General features: G+C 50.5%; 1 protein-coding gene and 1 long non-coding RNA gene across 5 annotated transcripts; one reads left to right on the top strand and one right to left on the bottom strand.

Moving 5' to 3' along the window:
- Window positions 1-7,910: 7,910 nt before the first annotated feature.
- Window positions 7,911-19,198, top strand: AP2S1 (adaptor related protein complex 2 subunit sigma 1). Of its 4 annotated transcripts, none has more exons than XM_045440771.1 (6): window positions 7,955-8,121; window positions 12,254-12,403; window positions 16,072-16,164; window positions 18,129-18,242; window positions 18,592-18,651; window positions 18,833-19,198. In XM_045440771.1, exons 1-6 carry the CDS (start codon window positions 8,119-8,121, stop codon window positions 18,932-18,934), a joined length of 522 nt encoding a protein of 173 aa, XP_045296727.1. In that variant the 5' UTR covers window positions 7,955-8,118; the 3' UTR covers window positions 18,935-19,198. The 4 variants fall into 4 exon arrangements, with proteins under 4 accessions (XP_045296730.1, XP_045296727.1, XP_045296729.1 ...); XM_045440772.1 differs by lacking the exon at window positions 7,955-8,121 and adding an exon at window positions 10,756-10,887; XM_045440773.1 differs by lacking the exon at window positions 16,072-16,164 and having other exon boundaries at window positions 7,989-8,121.
- LOC123578139 lies at window positions 10,711-12,069 on the bottom strand. Its single transcript, XR_006702243.1, has 2 exons — window positions 11,962-12,069; window positions 10,711-10,835 (listed from the first exon to the last, which is right to left on the bottom strand). It is a non-coding gene; the product is annotated as an uncharacterized LOC123578139 (long non-coding RNA).
- Window positions 19,199-20,479: the final 1,281 nt, after the last annotated feature.

Raw genomic sequence — 20,479 nt, forward strand, 5'->3', positions numbered from 1 at the left:
AACGAAGCGGTCACGCACTTAAAGGCTCGTGGAAAGATGGATAATGAAAGAACCTCTCAATTTCTACAGACTTCAAAAATGGAAATATAACATAGATACGGAGAAGTCCACAAATCACAAGGGTACATACAGCTCCATGAGTAATTCACAAGGAACACACCCCCTGTGGGGCGTTTGGGTGGCTCAGTCCCTTGAGAGGCCAACTCCTGATTCCGGCTCAGGTCCTGATTTCGAGGTGGGTTAGAGTCCCGCGTCTCCGCTCATCACATTGCGGAACCTGCTTTGGATCCTCTGTCTCCCTCTCTCTGCCCCTCCCCTGCTCACCCTTGCTCTCTTTCTCTCTCAAAAATAAATAAACGTTAAAAAATGAAAACACACCCCTGTAACGTTCACCCAGGTAAACAGAATGTGACCAATCTCTCAGAAGCCTCCTGGTGACCCCTTCCAGTCACTCCCTCCCACGAGGAAAATCTTTATCCTGATTTCTATGGCCATAGATCAGTTTCGCCCGTTTTTACACTTTACAAAAACGCAATTATGCAACAAGTGGCCTCTTTTAATCACCCTTGTGAGATTCCTCCAGGATACTGTGTGTACTTATCGATCGTTCATTCTCAATGCTGTGTAGTATTCCACCATGTGGATGAAATACGATGTATGTAGCCATTCTATTGTCGTGAGCATCTAGGTAATTTCCACTTGGGGGCTATTGTGGGTAGTGCTGCTGTGACAGTCTAGAATACGTCTTTTGGTAAACATACGTATTCATTCCCGCTAGGTATGTACCCAAGTGAAATTGCTGGTTACAGGGCAGGCATATACTCACCTTCCCCAAAGTGAATGTACCAATTTCCATCCCAGGAGTCAGGTGTAAGAATTTCAGCTGTCCCACCTTTTCCGTCTTTTTAATTTAATTTTGGCCATTCTAATGGTTGTTCAATCGTATCCTTTTTAGTCTTAATTTGTCTTCCTCAGTGATTTATGAGGTTGGGCGTCTTTTCATAGGTATAAAGTCCGTTTGAATAGCATCTTTGGTGAAGTGCTGTTCAAATATTTTGCCCATAGTTATATATTATATATATTATATGTTATGTAACATATATATTATATAACATATAATATATATAATACATAACAATGGGCAAAATATATGTTATATGATATATATTATATGTTATATAATGTATATTATGTTATATAATATATATTAAATGTTATATAATATATATTATATGTTATATAATATATATGATATTGCCCACTGTTATATATTATTTTCTTTATTTAAAATTATGCAATACTACATGAATTTCTGGTCCTTGCAAAAAAATTAAAATACTCTAGATTAGGGGCGCCTGCCTGGGTGGCTCAGTTAGTTGAACTTCAGACTTCAGCTCAAGTCTGATCTCATGGTTCATGAGTTCAAGACCTGCCTCAGGCTCTGTGTGGATGACTCAGAGCCCAGAGCCTGCTTTGTATTCTGTGTCTCCTTTTCTCTGCACTCCCCTCCTCCCCCCCCCTTAAAAATAAATATTTTTTAAAAACCTCTAGATAAAATTCAGTCTCCATGGAGAATCTAAACCCATCCCACTTACCTCTCCAGACATGTGTTTGTTTTGTTTTGTTTTTTTCCCCCAGATCTCTCTACACGCTTACACGAACGCAGCATAGTATAGTGGCTTGAGGCATTGACTCTGGAGCTGGAATGCCTGGACTAGAATCTCAACCCCACCATTTACACTAGCTGTGTGACATTGGGCAAGTTACTCAACTTCTCTGTACCTCCATTTCCTCATCTTTAAAATGGAGTTGATAATATTAATACCTACTGCACGGGGTTGTTTTGAGGTTTCAATAAGCGAATCGCTTAGAAAATTACCTGGAACAGGGGTGCTTGGGTGGCTCTGTCAGTTAAGCGTCCAACTCTTGATCTCAGCTCAGGTCTTAATCTCAGGGCCATGAGATCAAGGGCTGGCTCTGTGCTGGGCATGAAGCCTGCTAAAAGAAAGAGAGAGAACTACTTTCTGTCTCTATAAATTTGCCTGTTCTAGGTACCTCATGTAAACGAAACCACACATTTGTCCATTTGTGTCTGGTTTATTTCACCCAGCATGATGGTTTCAAGTTTCCTCCACGTTGGTTGGGGGCGTGTATCAGGATTTCATTCCTTTTTAAGGTTGAGTAACGTTTCAGTGTATATATTACATCTTCTTTATCTATTCACCTGTTACTGGACATTTGGATTTGGGGCTCTTGTGAATTGTGTTGCTAGGACCATTGATGCACAGGTATTTGAACCCTCTTTTCAGTTATTTGGAATATCTACTTAGACATCAAGTTGCCGTATCACGTAGTAATTCTACATTTAACTTTTTTGTGGAACTGCAAAACTGTTTCCCACGGGGCCTGCACGATTTTACATTCGCAGTGTGCGAGGGTTCCAGTTTTCCCACATCCTTGCCAACCCTTGTCATTATTGTTTTGGCGGTGGTTGTTTTCTTTTGTTTTTGATAATAGCCATCCTAATGGTTGTGGGGTGGTATCTCGCTGTGGTTTCCATTTGCATTTCCCTGAAGACTAGTGATGTTGAGCATATTTTCCTACGCTTATTTGCCATTTGTCTCTCTTCTTTGGAGACATTACTCTGGATATCAGTCTCTTACCAGATAGGGGCTTTGCAAATATTTTCTTCCATTCTATGGGTTGTCTTTTCACTGTCTTGATAGGGTCTTTTGGTGCACAAAAGTTTTTAATTTTGATGCTCAGCTTTTTTTTTTCTTCTTGTGTTGCTTATGCGTTTGGTATCAGATATATCACATAACTTGTAAGAAGAAAAATGTGGGGGCGCCTGGGTGGTTCAGTGGGTTAAGCGTCTGACTCTTGATCTCAGCTCAGATGATCTCAGGATCATGAGTTCAAGCCCCATGTTGGGCGTGGAGCCTATTAAAAAAAACCAAATGGTGGCAGACATTACCTTAGCCCAGTGACCAAACTCACCAAATGATCAAACTCAAATGAGACAAACTAGCATCACACGCCCCTCATGGGATACTCTGAGAAGAAACAGGATCATTCCTGTCATATTTCTGCCCCAAAATGTCAAACCTGGATCTCATCATGAGGAAACAGCAGACAAACCCAAATTAAGGGACATTTTGCAATATAACTGAAGTGGACTCTTCAAACTGTTCATGTCTTGGGGTGCCTGGATGGCTCAGTCATTTAAGCTTCTGACTCTTGATTTGGGCTCAGGTCATGATCTCTTGGTGATGGGATCGAGCCCCGCCTTGGATTCCACATTGAGGGAGAAGCCTGCGTAAGATTCTCCCTCCTTCTTCCCCTGCCCCACCCCGTTCACTCTCTTTCTCTCTAAAATAAAATAAAATAAAATAAGGAATTTAAGAAACACAACAGCTGAACATAGGGGAAGGAAGGGAAAATAAGATAAAAGCAGAGACTCTTAAATACAGAGAACAAACTGTCAACCCGTCAGCACAGAGCCTGGAGCCCGCTTCAGACTCTGTGTCTCCGTCTCTCTCTCCCTGCCCCTCCCCTGCTCACGCTTTGTCTCTCTCTGTCTCTCAAAACTAAACAAACATTAAAAACATTTTTTTTGAATCGCTCCAATACATACGTACATAGAGTAAATGGGGCACGATGTCAGCTAATCATGGATCTAGGCAAGTAAACACTGGAGTTCGTTGTCCTAATTTTACAACTTTTTTTTGTAGACATGAAAATTTTCTTTTCTTTTTTTTTTTTAAGTATACATTACTTTATTTTTTTTTTAATTTTTTTTCTTTTATTTATTTTTGGGACAGAGAGAGACAGAGCATGAATGGGGGAGGGGCAGAGAGAGAGGGAGACACAGAATCGGAAACAGGCTCCAGGCTCTGAGCCATCAGCCCAGAGCCTGACGCGGGGCTCGAACTCACGGACCGCGAGATCGTGACCTGGCTGAAGTCGGACGCTTAACCGACTGCGCCACCCAGGCGCCCCAACATGAAAATTTTCTACACACAAAGCTGGCGCAATGAATTTAAGATCAAATGGTACACTGTGGAGATATCTCTCCACAACATCCTTTGTGTCTCCAACAACGTGTCAATGCATACACGTTTCTCTCATTCCTTTTTTTTTCTTTTTTCTTTCTTTTTAATTTGAGAGGGAGAGGGAGAGAGAGAGAGAATCTTAAGCAGACTCCAACTCCATGCAGAGCCCCACGTGGGGCTCAATCCCATGACCCTGGGATCATGACCCGAGCTGAACTCAAGCGTCTGATACGCAATCGACTGAGCCACCCAGGCGCCCCTCTGTCATCTTAACTACTGCTTAATATTTTGTTATGTAGCTGCACATAAACTAACTGACTTTTCCCCTCACGATGCATACTTTGACTCTTTCCAGTTTTTCCCCAGGGCAAGCATACCGTCATGATCTTGCAAAGGGAAGGATCATTTCAAAATCCATACGAGAGTGGAAGTGTTAGGATTGCTCCTTCTTTCCGTGTCTCTGGAATATCACCTTTAGACTCCCAACCACCCAGGCATGAGATTCCTGAAGGCACAGACAGAATCTGTTCCCCTGCAAACCGCACGAGGGACCCCAGGCCAGAATCATCCAGCTGAACTCCCGAACTCCTGACCCACAGAAACTGCGTGAGATAAAATAATATTTACTGTGAGATAAAATAATATTTACTGTTTCCTAGGTGATTTTAAAATTCATGGATACAATGTCTTTTTTCCCCCTGCCCGACCGTGAATGTCGTGAATGTCCTCAGAGTGGGGACAGTGTGTTTTTCTTGATAACTGTTCGTTCATTCATTCATTCATTCACTCACTCATTCATCCAGCAAATGTTTTTTGGAACACCAGACTCATGCCAGGCACTGAGCTAAGCACTAGGCGTTAAGGCTGGGACTAAGGTGAGCCAGGCAAGGTGTCCAGGAAACAAACCTCAAGTAGGGGCTGACTTTCAGACTCTTGCAAGGTCAGGGTCATCACCTAAGAGTGAGTGCCTTTTTTTTTTTTAAGGTTTTATTTATTTATTTATTTATTTATTTATTTATTTAATTTATTTATTTTTGAGAGAGAGTGCAAAATAAGTAATTCTTTTTTTTTTTTTTTTCAACGTTTATTTATTTTTGGGACAGAGAGAGACAGAGCATGAACGGGGGAGGGGCAGAGAGAGAGGGAGACACAGAATCGGAAACAGGCTCCAGGCTCTGAGCCATCAGCCCAGAGCCCGATGCGGGGCTCGAACCCACGGACCGCGAGATCGTGACCTGGCTGAAGTCGGACGCTTAACCGACTGCGCCACCCAGGCGCCCCAATAAGGAATTCTTTTGAGAGAGAGGGGGAGACGGAGAATCCCAGGCAGGCTCCGCGCTGCCAGTGCAGAGCCCCACGTGGGGCTCGAACTCAAGAACCCGAGAGACCATTACCTCTGCTGAAATGGAGAGTCGGACGCTTAACTGACTGAGCCACCCAGGCACTCAAGAGTGCGTCTTTAATTTTATATCCTGGGCACCTTGCTTACCTTCTCTCAATCCCAACCTTCTTAGAGATACAGCAGTGCACCAGATAGAAATGATCCCTAACCTTTTCGTGCCAATGTGTTGGTGCTTCTGCTAATACCACGTTTTGAATTTACATTGTTCTATGATATGTGTTTTTTTTAAATATTTTTATTTCTTTTTGAGAGACAGAGCAAGGGTGGGGGGGAGGGACAGATCAGGGACTCCCAGAACCACGGTACTCAGGCTCCTCTTATGAGGGCTTGTGATGAATATTCAGAGGGGGGGATTTTAACATTACAATGAAACTGAGTCACTGTTGAGCACTTTCTGATTCATCCGCATAGGCATCTCATCCACAAATGTTTCTTTCCCCAGTCCAGCAACTCATTAGTTAATTTCCAAAAGATGAATTTGACAGTTAGGCGGAAGCTCTGGGAGCTTGCTGAGCTTAGGAGGTCAGTCCTGAGTTCAGGGAGTCAGAGGGTCTCCCCACTGATACTATAAGAAATGAAACTTGGGGCACCAGGGTGGCTCAATTGGTTGAGCGTCAGACTCTTGATTTTGGCTCAGGTCCTGATCACATGGTTAATGGGATCGAGTCCCTTGTCGGGCTCCATGAGAAGAACATGGAGACTGCTTGGGATTCTCTCTCACACCCTCTCTTTCTCAGTTCCCCTCCACTGCTCTCTCCCTGTCTCTATCTCTGGAATAAATAAATAAACATTAAAACAAAACAAAACAAAAAAGAAACCTAGAGGGGCACCTGGCCGGCTCAGTTGGTGGAACACGCGATGCTTGATCTTGGGGTTATGAGTTCGAGCCACAGGGTGGGTTTGGAGATTACTTAAAAATAAAATCTTAGGGGTGCCTGGGTGTCTCAGTCAGTTAAGCGTCTGGCTTCCGCTCAGGTCACGATCTCAAGGCTCCTGAGTTTGAGCCCCACGTGGGGCTCTGTGCTGACAGCTCAGAGCCTGGAGCCTGCTTCAGATTCTGTGTCTCCCTCTTTCTCTAATGCACCCCTGCTTGTGATCTGTCTCTCAAAAATGAATAAATGTTAAAAAAAAAATCAGGGGCGCCTGGGTGGCTCAGTCAGTTAAGCGGCCGACTTTGGCTCAGGTCATGATCTCGCGGTCCGTGAGTTCAAGTCCCGCGTCGGGCTCTGTGCTGACAGCTCAGAGCCTGGAGCCTGTTTCGGATTCTGTGTCTCCCTCTCTCCGACCCTCCCCCGTTCATGCTCTGCCTCTCTCTGTCTCAAAAATAAATAAACGTTAAAAAAAAAACATTAAAAAAAAAAATCAAACCTAGGGGCACCTGGGTGGCTCAGTGGCCATGATCTTGCAGTTGGTGCGTTCGAGCCCCACATCGGGCCATGCACTACAGTGTGGAACCTGCTTGGGATTCTCTCTCTCTCTCTCTCTCTCTCTCTCTGCCCTTCCCCCCTTTCCCTCTCTCTTTCTGTCAAAGTAAATAAGTAAACTTAAAAAAAAATCAAACCTAGAGAATTTCGGTGATGGGAGAAGAGGACCTTTGTAGGCAGGCAGGGTCTTCTACACAGGTCTGTGGAAGTGGTGTTTAAGGTAAAGGAAGAAAAGGAGCCAGCCGCAGGATGAATGCGGAAAGGCCCATGGGCAATAGCAAAGTACAAAGGAAAAGTTGCTGAGTTAGGAAAACATTTGGCCTATTTGAGATAACTGAAAGGAGACAACTGTACCTCTGGATAGGAAGTAAGAAGATCCTATTATCCTGTGGACGTTAACAATGAGCATTCGTGATGTAAGCTAGTGTTTATTGAGCACTTACTATGTATCAAACACTGTGATAAGCGCTTCGGAAACTTATGGAAGATGTAAAACAACCCGGCCGAGGTGACCTCTTGATTACTCCTGTTTACACATGAAGAAATTGAGCTAAGAGGTGAAGTTGTTGTCCCAAAGTCACACAGCTAGTTAATGCAATGGCCGAATTTGCACACAGTCCTCTCAAAATCATTCCCTTAAACCACTGTCAATCTCCCACAGGGAACCGCAATATATTTCAAAAAAAGCACTGGGTGAGCGCGGTCAGAGTCACATTTCGAGTTCCCACAGCGCAGTTTTTTCTCCTTCTTCTCCTTCTTTTTTTTTTTTTTTTTTTTTTTTTTTTTTTTTCTGCCCCCAGACCCACAGATCAATTTCTTACTTAAAACTACTATTTCCAGCATGCCCTTCTCGCCTTGGGAGGATAGGGATGGAGGGAGGACTACCAGAACTACATTTCCCAGAATGCAACTCCCCGTTGCGGGCTGTCACGCAATTGTAGTCCTCGGAAGGGACCATCACCCGCAACTCCCAGCATGCATTCGGGGTCTGTACCGTGGGGCGGGGAAAGGACAGTCGCGCAGCATGTTGGGAAGGGGGACCAGCCCTTTTCCCAGGCTTGCAGCCTGGCCGGGGGAAGGTATTCTTGAGACTACGGTTCCCAGTGGGCTGTGCGCGAGAAGGCGGGCGCGTTCTTCTGCCGGAAGTCCGCTCTAGCCCTGGGACCTCGGACTGCTGCGGGAGCCGGAGCTGCCAAGTAGCCGCGGGACCGGGGCCGCTGGGGTCCGGACGGGGGTCGCCATGGTAACGGGGGCGCGCCCACCTTGGGGACGGGCGCAGGGTGGGTCCGCGTGCAGGTGCTTGAGGCTCGCTTGGGTGCTGACAAGCGTCCCCTGCCGCGGTGCGATGGTTTGGGCCGGGCGCGGGCTCTCGGGATTGGGGCCGATTGGAGGCCCGGGAAGGGGGCAACTGGGTGGTGATTCTCGGCGCGGAAGCGCACCGGGGGTCTCGAAGCTAGAGGACATTGGCGACCGAGTGCCAAGGGGAGAGGGCTGTGCGGGAGACATTGGAGATGGCGGGGGCGGGGGGTTGAAATGCGGAGGCGATTCGTGAAGCGGGACCTCGGAGGTGGGGAGAAGGAATGGGAGGTGGGGAGGGGGCGACCCAGGAGGAGGGATCTCTGGGAGTGTGGCAGGATAATTGGAGAAGAATGGAAACCTCTGGGACTGCTTCAGAAGGGGTCTTTAGAAGGCGGACACTGACACTGAAGGAAGAGAGGGGCTGTTGAAACGGGAGGAGTACTGCTGACGAGAGAGAGGGAGAAAGAGAATGAGAGAATCTCAAGGGGAAGAGCCTGGGCGCTGGAGACGGGAAGTAGGCTGCTGTAGGGAATGGGGTCAGGGGAAGTGTGTTGCAAAGCAGGAGAAGGCTTGGAGGTAGGGAGTGGGTATTAGAAACGGTTGGGGGGCAATGGAACAGGTCTTTCCAAGAAGAGGGGTCTTGGGTAGGGTTAGACATGCAAGCGTGAGAGATGTGAATGGAGTTTTTGGAGCAAGGACTGGGCATTGGATTTGGCTCCCCTCCCCCAGGATGGGTCTTTGGGCAGGGAGCTGGAAAACAAGATCAATGGAGGTGGGTGTCAGAACGAGGGAGTCTCCCCCATAAACAGGGTCCTTGGAGGCAACACGGACCTTTGGAACAGGGGAGGAGGCCTTGGCGTCAGAGAAGGGATGTCCCCAGTAAAAGGCCTTCTGAGGCCTAAAAGAGGGGATTGATCGAAACCCAGAAATTGGAAGTCAAAATGGAAGAGCTCCAGGGGATGGGGGCTCAGAGACAGGGAAGGTTGGGGGGCATCCAGAGGGAACATCAGAGGGGTGAGGGTGCAGGAGGGAAGGGACCTCTTAGGGCAGATTCCCAGAGGTGGAGAGATTCTAATACAGAAGAGGTGTGTGAGGGAATTTGGGGGTGAGTGGCAGGATTCTCCCTCAGCTCTTTTAGCTCTCCTCCCCCATATACCCTATATATCTCTGGCTCTGCCCACAGGTTGTGGCTGCCTAGTGAGCCTCCCCCCAGCCAGGCCCAGGCCCTTTCCCTTTGCACCCAGGACCCCTGGCCTGCTAGGAAGTGGTTTTCCCTGGCTCAGCAGATGGGGTTCTTGGAAGGAGAGTGTAATATCCTGTTCCTGTCTGTCTTGATTGGTTGGGGGAAGGGGGACTATTGGAGAGTGAGGCTTAGGAAAGAGAGTGGACTCCCATGAACGGATAGAGGCTCCCGGAGAGTCAGCCAGGGTAAAGGGGTCCAGAGCAAAGCCTTTCGACTCCCAGGTGTGCTTTGTGGCTGTGAGACTTCTTTCTCTGAGCCTCAGTTTCTTCATCTATAAATGGGTATACGCATGCCTGTCTCAAACAGAACTGGGCCTAAAGGCAGTCTTCCTAGCTGGGTGAAGTTGGGCCTTGGTTTTCTTTTCTTTTCTTACTATTTTTTAGCTATTTATTTGGGGCGCCTGGGTAGGCTCAGTCGGTTAAGCATCCGACTTCAGCTCAGGTCATGATCTCAAAGTCCGTGGGTTCAAGCACTGCATCGGGCTGTGTGCTGACGGCTTGGAGCCTGGAGCCTTTTTCTGATTCTGTGTTTCCCTCTCTCTGCCTCTTCCCCGCTGTCACTCTGTGTGTTTAAATAAACATTTAAAAATTTTTTTAAATGTTTATTTATTTATTTTGAGAGACAGAGTGCGAGCAGAGGAGGGGCTGAGAGAGAGGAACAGAGAGAGAACCCCAAGCAGGCTCGACGCTCAGCGCGGAGCCCGACATGGGGCTCTGTTCCACGACCCCGGGATCCTGACCCAAGCTGAAATCAAGAGTTGGACCCATAACCGACTGAGCCACCCAGGCGCCCCGGGCCTTGGTTTTCTTAAAGTCAAATGATGGTGAATTATAATATCACTAAGAACTAATACTTGTGTAACAGTTAGTATGTTCCAGCCACTGTGCTGGGCCCCTGACATTTCTTAACCCTTGCGACTATCTTATGAGGGAGGTGCTCTCATTATGTCCATTATACAGAAGGAGAAACTGAGGCCCAGAGAGGCCAAGTTACTTGCCCATGGACACACAGCCAGGAGTGCCAGGATTCATTCAGGCTCTAGAGTCTGTGTTCTTAGCCACTTGGACAAATGCCTCTCAGCCATGATCACTAATCGTATCGAGGGCTGTACATAGAACAGGCACTGTGCTAAGCACCTCTGGCATTAACTTGTTCACGTTTTCATAGTAGCCCTATGAGGGTTGACCTGGCTTTTCCGAATCACAAGAAGGAATTTCCTAGCCCTCGCTGATGGTAATCAGAACTGACACAGCGCATAATCCTAACCAGGCACGGTGCTGGTCTAAGATGCTTTTCATACACTGTTTACTTCCCATCGCACTTTATGAGGCCCTTTCCAGGTGGATAAACTGAGGCACCAAGGAGTTCCATGACTTGAGAAGTGGCAGATGCTTTGGAAAACAGTTCGGCAGTTCCTGAAAAAGTGAGACGCAGCATTAACACAAGACCCAGCGGTTCCCCCCCTAGGTATATACCCTAGAGAAATGAAAACATAACGTGCACGTTAGAGCTTGCAAGCAAATGGTCATAGCGGCCTTATTCATAATCACCCAAAAGTGGAAATAACCCAAATGCCCATCAACTGATGGGTGGGTCAGCAAAACGAGGTATAACCACGTGGTGGAATGCCATTCAGCCATAAAAAGAAATGAAGCCTGGGGGCGCCTGGGTGGCTCAGTCGGTTAAGAGTCTGATTTCAGCTCAGGTCGTGATCTCAAGGTCGTTGGGTTCTGCGTTGACAGCTCAGAGCCTGGAGCCTGCTTCGGGTTCTGCGTCTCCCCCTCTCTCGACCCTCCCCAGCTCATGCTCTGTCTCTCCCTCTCAAAAATAAACATTAAAAAAAAATTTTTTTTGAAAAGAAAAGAAGTGAAGCCTGGACAGGCCTCCACGTGGGTGCGCTTTGAAAACATTGCCAAGGGACAGAAGGCAAACCAAGGGCCACATAGTTTCTGATTCTATTCACACGAAATGTCCAGAACAGGAAAATCTATAGAGATAGAAAGGTTCTCGTTTGCCAGCGGCCGGAGGGACGGGAAGTGTCTGCTACACGGGTGGGGGTTTCTTTCTGGGGTGATGAAAATATTCTGGAATTAGAGACGAGTGATTTTTGCCCAATCATATGAATGCACTAAAAACCACTTGAACTATATACATCTTGAATGGGTGAATTTTAGGTGGCGCGGTCGGTTAAGGTTCTGACTCTATGATCTCTAGCTGGTGAGATCCAGCCTAATGTCAGGCCCCACGCTGACAGCGCAGAACCTGCTTGGGATTCCCTCTCTCCTTCTCTCTGCACATGTGTGCGCTCTCTCGCTCTCTCTCTCTCTCTCAAAAGAAAGAAACATATCTTTTAAGTGGGTGAAATTTAAGAAATTAGTAAGGAAAAAGAAAATAAAAGAGTGGGGTCTCCCGGATTCAGACCACAGAAGTCTGAAACTCAAAACATTTCTCGAGCGCATGCTATGCGCCGGCTCCTGAATTAAGCTTATAAACCTCTATCCCACCGATCACTGACAAGATGGATCTTCTTAGGAAACTTACTTTGCCGGTGGGGAGTCTGAGGCTGAGGGGGCGGATCCTTTGCCCAAGGTCAAACAGACAAAGATAGCGGAGCCTGGGCCTCAGGGACAGGGAGTGGGAAAAGTCACTCCCCTGGGGTGTTGGGACCACCGGGCTCTGGGGAGCAGTTGAGACCCCAGAGGGCAGGCGGCAGGAGGCGTGGCCCTGTCTACAGGCGTGGCCCGTGGGGATGGGCGGGGCTTTGGGGCGGGGCATCCTGGACCAGCCCTCTCTCCCCGCCACGCTCACTTCCGCTTTCTCCTGCTGTCCCCAGATCCGCTTCATCCTCATCCAGAACCGGGCGGGCAAGACGCGCCTGGCCAAGTGGTACATGCAGTTCGATGACGACGAGAAACAGAAGCTGATCGAGGAGGTGCACGCCGTGGTCACTGTCCGAGATGCCAAACACACCAACTTTGTGGAGGTGATGCTCCCCTGCCCCCCCATGCCTACCACACTCGCTTGCTTCCCTCCACCCGTCCTTCCTGCCCAGCCTCCTGCCCGACGCCTACAGGCAGGAACCCCTCGGGCCCTCTTTTCCTTCCCGCGTTCATTCCCTCAACACGCTTTGAGCTGGCGATCTTCCTTCTTTGCAAAAAACTTTTCATTGTGGGAAAAAAAAATTTTTTTTTTAAGATTTTAGTTTTAAGTCATCCCTACACCCAACGTGGGGCTCGAACCCACAACCCCGCGACCAAGAGTCACACGCTCTACCAGGCGCCAGGGTCCCCACGTTGTGAAGACTTTCGAACATACAGATTAATACAGTGAGAAGGATGTTGGTTGAAGATTCATACACCCACTATCCAGATTTAATCTGTATTAATATTTTCACCCTTTGGCTGTACCTTTTCTTTTTCTTTTGGCTGAAGCATTTTTTTTTTTCTCGTGCCTTTTTAAAACTTCCTATAAAGGGGCGCCTGCGGTGGCCCAGATGGTTAAACGTCCGACTTTGGCTCAGGTCGTGATCTCAGAGGTCGTGGGTTCGAGCCCCGCATGGGGCTCTGTGCTGACAGCTCAGAGCCTGGAGCCTGCTTCCGATTCTGTATCTCCCTCTCTCTCTGCCTGTCCCCCATTCGTGCTCGCTTGCTCTCTCTCTCTCTCAAAGGTAAATAAACATTAAAAAGAAACTTATTTTAAAAAATTACTATAAAAATGAGGGCGTCCAGGTACCTGGCTGGTTCAGTCGGTGGCGCACGTGACTCTTGATCTCAAGGGTTGTGAGTTTAGCCCCACATTGGGTGTAGAGATTGCTTAAAAATAAAATCTGAAAAGTGAAATAAAACTCTAGAAAAACACACACACACAAGTAGAGACTAAGGTAGCGAACTATCCCTTGCTGTAGTGTTTGAAATTAAGTTACAGAGATGATGACTTTTCACTCCTAATTATCTCAGAAAATAAAGATGCTTCCTTACATTACCGCAATATCATTAGCCAACCTGATGAAAGTAATCATACTCCCTTATTTACTCTAATACCCAGTCAATAGTTAAATGTCCCCCAGATTGTCGTAGCTGATTATTCAGAGCCAGTCAAGGATCTTATATGGCTGTTTGTTGCTATGTCTCAGGGTCCGTTCGTTCGTTCATTCATTCATTCATTCGTTCATTTTAAGTAATCTCCATACCCAACAGGGGGCTTGAACTCATGACCCTGAGATCAAGAGTTGCAGGCTGTACTGCCTGAACCAGCCCGGTGTCTTTAGATCAGGAAGGCTGTGTCTTTAATTCCCACGGCATCAGCCAGGCTGATTGTCCTGTAAATTCAACACATTTAATGGGGGCCTACCGTATGCCAGGCACTGTTCCTTACTATTATTATTATTACGTTTATGTTTATTATTTTTGGGATAGAGCAGGGGAGAGGCTGAGAGAGGGGGAGACAGAGGCGCTGAAGCGGGCTCTGCGCTGACACCAGAGAGCCCAACGCGGGGCTCGAACTCACGAACTGTGAGATCACGACCTGAGCCGAAGTCGGACGCTTAACCAACCGAGCCACCCAGGCGTCATCTGTGGGAAGTCGGTGCTGGCGTGTGTACAGGGGGAGGGGTTCGGAATGCAGGTGTCAGGGATTTAAGGAGGAAGTCTGGAAACGGTAACATTGGAGCCGAGACCTGAAGGGGCTGAAGTGGCAGGAGATGATATCTGAGAGGGAGCCCTCCCAACCCAGGGAGTAGCAAGTAAGGAGTAGCAGGCAAAGGCCCTGAGGCTGGAACCTAGTGGGGCATTCCTGGGATCGCAAGAAGGCTAGCGGGTCTGAGGTGCTGTAAGGCAGGGAGGAGGGCCGATGAGGTCAAAGAGATAACAGGGACAGATCACCTGGGGCCTCGTGGGCCTCATAAGACTTGAGCTCTTATGAGTGCGGTGGCTGCTCCGGGAGGGTTTTGAGCAGAGGAGGGAGGTGGGCCAGCTCAGGAAAGAGCAGGTTGAGGGCGAAGGCCAGGAGTGAGGTGTCTGTTCACACCCAGCGGAGAATCCAGGACGGAGTGATGAACCGGAGTTTGGGCAGGATGTGGTGATCTGGAAGGTTCTGCACACTGTGAGCGAGGAAGGCCGAGGGACTTAGCGGAGTTGGGGGGGGGGGTGACAATCGACAGAGGGGAACAAAGGAGAGAAGAGAGGCCATATGTAGAGGCGGGAGGTGAGGAGGCAGAGGAAAGCCAGGAGATTCGGGGTTCCCAGCAGCCTAGAGAAAAGGGTTTCCAGGAGGAGGACGGGATGGGGGGCCTTGCGGGGAGCGGGGCGACGGGGCGAGAGCCGGTTTAGCAGGTGCAGGATGGAAGGAGGGGGCGGATGCCCCGTCCCCTGCTGCCAGCATAGTGGGCCTCCTGCTCGGAGTGCTGAGGGACCAGGAGCAGGTTGGTGAGGCCAGCTGGGCAGGCGAGAAGGTCGCAAGGGGCCCTGACGCCCAGATCTTCGGTTCCTCCCGATGTAGGCCATTAATTCATTCATTTGTTCCTTTGTGCGTTTATTTCCCACTCTCTCCCACCACCACCCAGAGAGGGCAGGGCTGGGACGGAGCAGCCGGGTGGGAGGAGGGCGCCTGACTCAGCCTGAGGGTCAGGGAGGGGGTCCCAGGGGAGGGAATGCAGTGGGGAATAGGAGAGAATTGGTGGGGCGCCTGGGTGGCTCAGTCGGTTAAGCGTCCGACTTCAGCTCGGGTCATGATCTCACGGTCCGTGAGTTCGAGCCCCGGGTCAGGCTCTGGGCTGATGGCCCAGAGCCTGGAGCCTGCTTCCAATTCTGTGTCTCCCTCTCTCTCTGCCCCTCCCCCATTCATGCTCTGTCTCTCTCTGTCTCAAAAATAAATAAAAGTTAAAAAAAAATTTTTTTTTTTTTTAAAAAGAGAGAATTGGTCCCTCCCCCAACGAAGTGGGAAGAATCAGGGGTAGGAGACAATAGATACTGTCTCTCTCAGGAGACTGAGATCAGGGCAGGCTTCCTGGAGGAGGGGACTTGTGAGAGGAAAACCTAAGAATGAGTACCCAACGAGAAGGCCCAGGCCACCCAAACTTTCTTCCTCTCGTTTGTTCATGAATGCCTATTCCTTAGCACCTACATTAGATTCCTTTTGCTGTGGTAACAAATCACTTTTTTCTTCTAGTTTATTTATTTATTTTGAGAGAGAGAGAGCGAGCGAGCACGCACACAAGTGAGGGAGGGTAGGTGAGAAGGAGAGACAGAATCCCAAGCAGGCTCCACGCCACCAGCGCCGAGCCCAATATGCGGCTCGAACTCACTGACTGTGAGATCATGACCTGAGCCAAGATCAAGAGTTGGGACACTTAACCGATTGAGCCACCCAGGCGCCCCTGTGGTAACAAATTACTAAACTTAGTGGCTCCAAACAACACAGATTCATCGTCTCACAGCTCTTGAGGTCGGGCGTCCACAATGGGTCAGCAGGGGCTGAGTTCCCTCTGCGGGCTCCAGGGAGAGTCTGTTTCCTTGCCTTTCCCCCCACTTCTGGAGGCGGCCCGCGTTCCTCCGCACGGGGGGCCCCTTCTCCAGCTTCAAAGGCGGCAGCATAGCCTCTTGAACTCTCTCTCCCACCCACACTCTCCCATCGTCGTCGTCTTTCCCTTATAAGGATCCTTGTGGAATTGCTCTGGGCCCCGTCGGGATAATCCCAGATCTCCCCGTCTCAAGATCCTTAGCACACCTGCACAATCTCTTTTGCCATGTAAGGTCACCTATTCACGGATTCCAGGGATTAGGGCTTGGCCTTCTTCCCGTGCAGGGTGGTGCTGGGGACACGGCGGTGACAGCCCCAGCTCAGTCCAGTGAGGAGACAGACCTGCCCCCAGACAGCGACGCCTGGAGTGGTCAGGGTGGGGATGGGGGCCCCGTGGTGGGGGCAGTTCAGAGGGGGCCTGCCCCAGCCTGCGGGAAGAGACTCATCTGAGAGTACATAGCAGGAGAAGGCGTGAAGGTGTGGGGGGCCGGATCCCTGAGAGAGAGAGAGAGAGAGAGAGCACACAAGGTGCCCGTGGGGAGGGGCAGAGGGAGAGGGAGAGAGAGAATTCCGAGCAGGCGCTCAGTGCAGAGCCTGACTTGGGGCTCGATCCCAGGACCCTGAGATCATGACCCGAGCCGAAATCAAGAGTTGACGCTCAACTGAGTGAGCCACTCAGCTTCCCCGAGAAGCCTCCAAATTTAAAACTGAGGCATAGGAACAAGCCGGGAGGGTGATAGTGGGAGACGGAGAGCTTTAAGAAAAAACAGAATGCTGGGCGCCTGGGTGGCTCAATCGGTGAAGCATCCGACTCTTGATTTCTGTTCAGGTCATGATGTCAGGGTCCTGAGATTGAGCCCCACGCCTGCTTGGGATTCTCCTTCGCTCCCTGCCCCTCCCCTGCTCTCGCACACTCTCTCTCTCTCTCTCTCTCAATGTAAACAAATAAACTTAAAAAAAAAAAAAAAGGAAAGGAAACATACTCAAAGTATAGAAATTAACAGAAGGATGAGCCCGGGGGGAGGAAAAAAAGAGGCATAAAAATCAGGGACTAATGTTTTGTAGTTTCCACCAGGTGGCGACAAAACATTCTAACACCAGACCCAGAGCTGGGATTTTTCAGATATTGGCCAAAGACCTTGTGCTTAGCAAACCCTGATGCCTATTTGTATCTATATCTATCTCTCTCTCTTTTTTTATTTTTACTTTTTTTAAATTTTTTTTTAATGTTTTATTTATTTTTGAGACACAGAGAGACAGAGCATGAACAGGGGAGGGGCAGAGAGAGAAAGGGAGACACAGAATCGGAAACAGGCTCCAGGCTCCGAGCCATCAGCCCAGAGCCCGATGTGGGGCTCGAACTCACGGACCGTGAGATCATGACCTGAGCCGAAGTCGGAGGCTTAACCGACCAAGCCACCCAGGCACCCCTCTCTCTTTTTTTTAAAACAAATTTTGGGGCGCCTGGGTGGCGCAGTCGGTTAAGCATCCGACTTCAGCCAGGTCATGATCTCGCGGTCCGTGAGTTCGAACCCCGCATCAGGCTCTGGGCTGATGGCTCAGAGCCTGGAGCCTGTTTCCGATTCTGTGTCTCCCCCTCTCTCTGCCCCTCCCCCGTTCATGCTCTGTCTCTCTCTGTCCCAAAAATAAATAAACGTTGAAAAAAAAAAATTAAAAAAAAAAACAAAAACAAATTTTATTTACTTAGAGAGAGAGAGAGAGTGCGTGCGCACCATGCCAAAGGGGGAGAGGTAGAGAGGAGGAGAAGGAGAATCCCAGGAAGGCTCTGTCCTGTCCGTGCAAAGCCCAATGCGGGGCTCAAACCCACGCACCACGAGATCATGACCTGAGCCGAAGTCGGATGCTTAACCAAGCCCCCCAGGTGCCCCTGTATCTATCTCTTTATCTACTTTCCCAGTGCAGACCTCAGTGCAGGCGCCCCCTCCTCCAGGAAGCCCTCCTGGATCCCCAGGCTGGGGATGACCGTGGATGAACCTCTGTGGGTTTGGGAGCCCCGCGAGGGGAGGGCCAGGCCTGTCTCTGTCACCACTGTGTCCCCGGCACAGGGCCAGACGCAGAGCAGGGCCTCAGGGACCGTGCATGGGATAAAGGACGGAATTTTTTGGCTCCGCTCTGCCCAGCACGTTGGGTCCTGGGCACAGCTGGGCGCTGACAGGCTCTCTGCCCTGCAGTTCCGGAACTTCAAGATCATTTACCGACGCTACGCTGGCCTCTACTTCTGCATCTGCGTGGATGTCAATGACAACAACCTGGCCTACCTGGAGGCCATCCACAACTTCGTGGAGGTGCAGGGGCAGGCGGGGGGTGGGGGGGGCGGGGGAGCGGGTAGGGGCGCTGTGGCCCCCGGCCCAACTCCCCAGAACCACCCCTGGTCTCCCCTCGGGATGCCCAGACCGGGAGGGGGGGGGGGCTCCCTCTGCCCCTCCCTGCCCATACAGTTTCCTCTTTCTCCCTCTGCCTGTCTGTCTGTCTGTCTTGTCTGCCGTCTTTCGCTCTCCGATCATCCCTGCCCTGGACTTTCTGCCTCTGACCGTCTTTGTCACCGCGTCTTTCCTCCTCCCTGCCTCCCCCTTCCTCGGTTTCTCTGCGTGTCTCTCCCTGCCCGGCTCTTACCATCTCTGCCTCCTCCCCCAGGTCTTAAACGAGTATTTCCACAACGTCTGTGAGCTGGACCTGGTGTTCAATTTCTACAAGGTGGGCTTCCGGTCAGGAGGAGGGAGGAGGGCGGGCCGCCCGGTGCCTCTGCCCCTGTCCGTTTCCTGGCTCTCTGTCATCAGGGGTTCGGACCAGCACCTGTTGGGGGGTGGGGAGGCCTCCCTCACACCGGGGTCTCCCCCCACCCACCACCCCGCCCCATCGACCTCCCTCCGCTCAGGTTTACACGGTCGTGGACGAGATGTTCCTGGCCGGCGAGATCCGCGAGACCAGCCAGACGAAGGTGCTGAAGCAGCTGCTGATGCTCCAGTCCCTGGAGTGAGGGCGCAGGCCCCCCACCCGCCCCGGTCCCCCGGCTCCCTGCTCGCCCCCTTGCCAGGCCCGGGCCACCCCGGTGCCCTCCCTCAGCCGCCCGGGAGGAAGGCCCCCGCTGGGCCCGGGCCACCAGGAAGGAGACTGCACCCCACCGCCTCTGGGCCCAGCCGTGGGTGGAGGCCACCTCGCGCCTTCCGGGTAACCGTGCCCTTGTCGTGTGACGCTGTGAGTGCACGCGTGGAGCTCCCAATAAACCCATGGTCCCGCCCGGCCTGTGTCTCTGAGCCCTCGCCTGTTCGCCCTAGAAGCCGCAGGCACCGAGGGACGCCCGCCATCCGTCGTCGGTCGGTCGGTCGGTCGGTCGGTCGACTAACACCCGTCGGCCTGAGTGAGGCGGGTGCACCGGGTGCATTCCCGCCCGCCCGACCTGGAGGGGCGAGGGATTTAGACACCGAGCACTTGCTACTAAAATAGTAATACTCCTGCCAACATCTAACAGCACCAGGCGTCACCTTCCCTAATCCTCGCAAGGTCATGAGGAAGGAACTGTTAGTATCCCCGCTTTCCAGGTGAGATCACTGAGGCTCGGGAAGGTCAAAAGACTTGCCCGCAGTCACATAGCTAGTGTGGCTAAGCTGGGTTTGTTCTGAGCCCTGGCACCTGGCTCCAGAATCTTTTTTTTTTTTCTTTAATGTTTATTTTTGAGAAAGAGTGAGCGAGTGGGGAAAGGGCAGAGAGAGAGGGAGACAGAGGATCCAAAGCGGGCTCTGTGCTGAGAGCAGAGAGCCAGATGTGGGGCTCGAACTCATGAACCGCAAAATCATGACCTGAGCCGAAGTCTGATGCCTGACCAACTGAGCTGCCCAGGCATTCTGGTTGATAAGAGTTTTGTTTTGCTTTTCTTTTTTTTTTTTTTAATTTTTTTTTTTTTTTAACATTTATTTATTTTTGAGACAGAGACAGAGCATGAGCAGAGGAGGCTCAGAGAGAGAGGGAGACACAGAATCCGAAACAGGTCCCAGGCTCTGAGCTGTCAGCCCAGAGCCCGACGCGGGGCTCGAACTCACGGACCGCGAGGTCAGGACCCGAGCCGAAGTCGGACGCCCAACCGACTGAGCCACCCAGGCGCCCCTGGTTTTGTCTTTTAAGTTTATTTATTTACTTGAGAGAGACAGAGACCGCGTGAGTAGGGGAGGGGCAGAGAGAGAGACTCCCAAGCAGGCTCCACACCGTCAGCACGGAGCCCGATGCGGGGCTCGAACCGTGAGATCACGACGGGAGCCCAAACCAAGAGTCGGATGCGCACCCAGCCAGCTGTCACCCAGGCGCCCCGGCGGTCGCTAATAGATTTTATCTCGCAGGGTTTGCTTGAGGGTGAAGTCAATCCTGAGAAAGTTGAGGGGGTGCGTGACATTAGGAAGCAAACGCTCACTGCACAGACCTGAAGTGCCCGCTGCGGGCCGGGCCCTGTCACAGACACCAGAGACGTCTGCGGAAGCGGACAATGAGCAGCCGGCCCGCAGAGGCGACTTTATAGATACAATCGTTACAA

The sequence above is a fragment of the Leopardus geoffroyi genome, chromosome E2 (genome assembly GCF_018350155.1).
Source record: "Leopardus geoffroyi isolate Oge1 chromosome E2, O.geoffroyi_Oge1_pat1.0, whole genome shotgun sequence".
NCBI lineage: Eukaryota > Metazoa > Chordata > Mammalia > Carnivora > Felidae > Leopardus > Leopardus geoffroyi.

Coding starts and splice junctions, on each gene's coding strand:
- AP2S1 (XM_045440771.1), top strand. Junction 12,404..16,071: donor AACACACCAACTTTGTGGAG/GTGATGCTCCCC, acceptor TTCCCTTATAAG/GATCCTTGTGGAATTGCTCT. Junction 16,165..18,128: donor TGCACAATCTCTTTTGCCAT/GTAAGGTCACCT, acceptor TCTGCCCTGCAG/TTCCGGAACTTCAAGATCAT.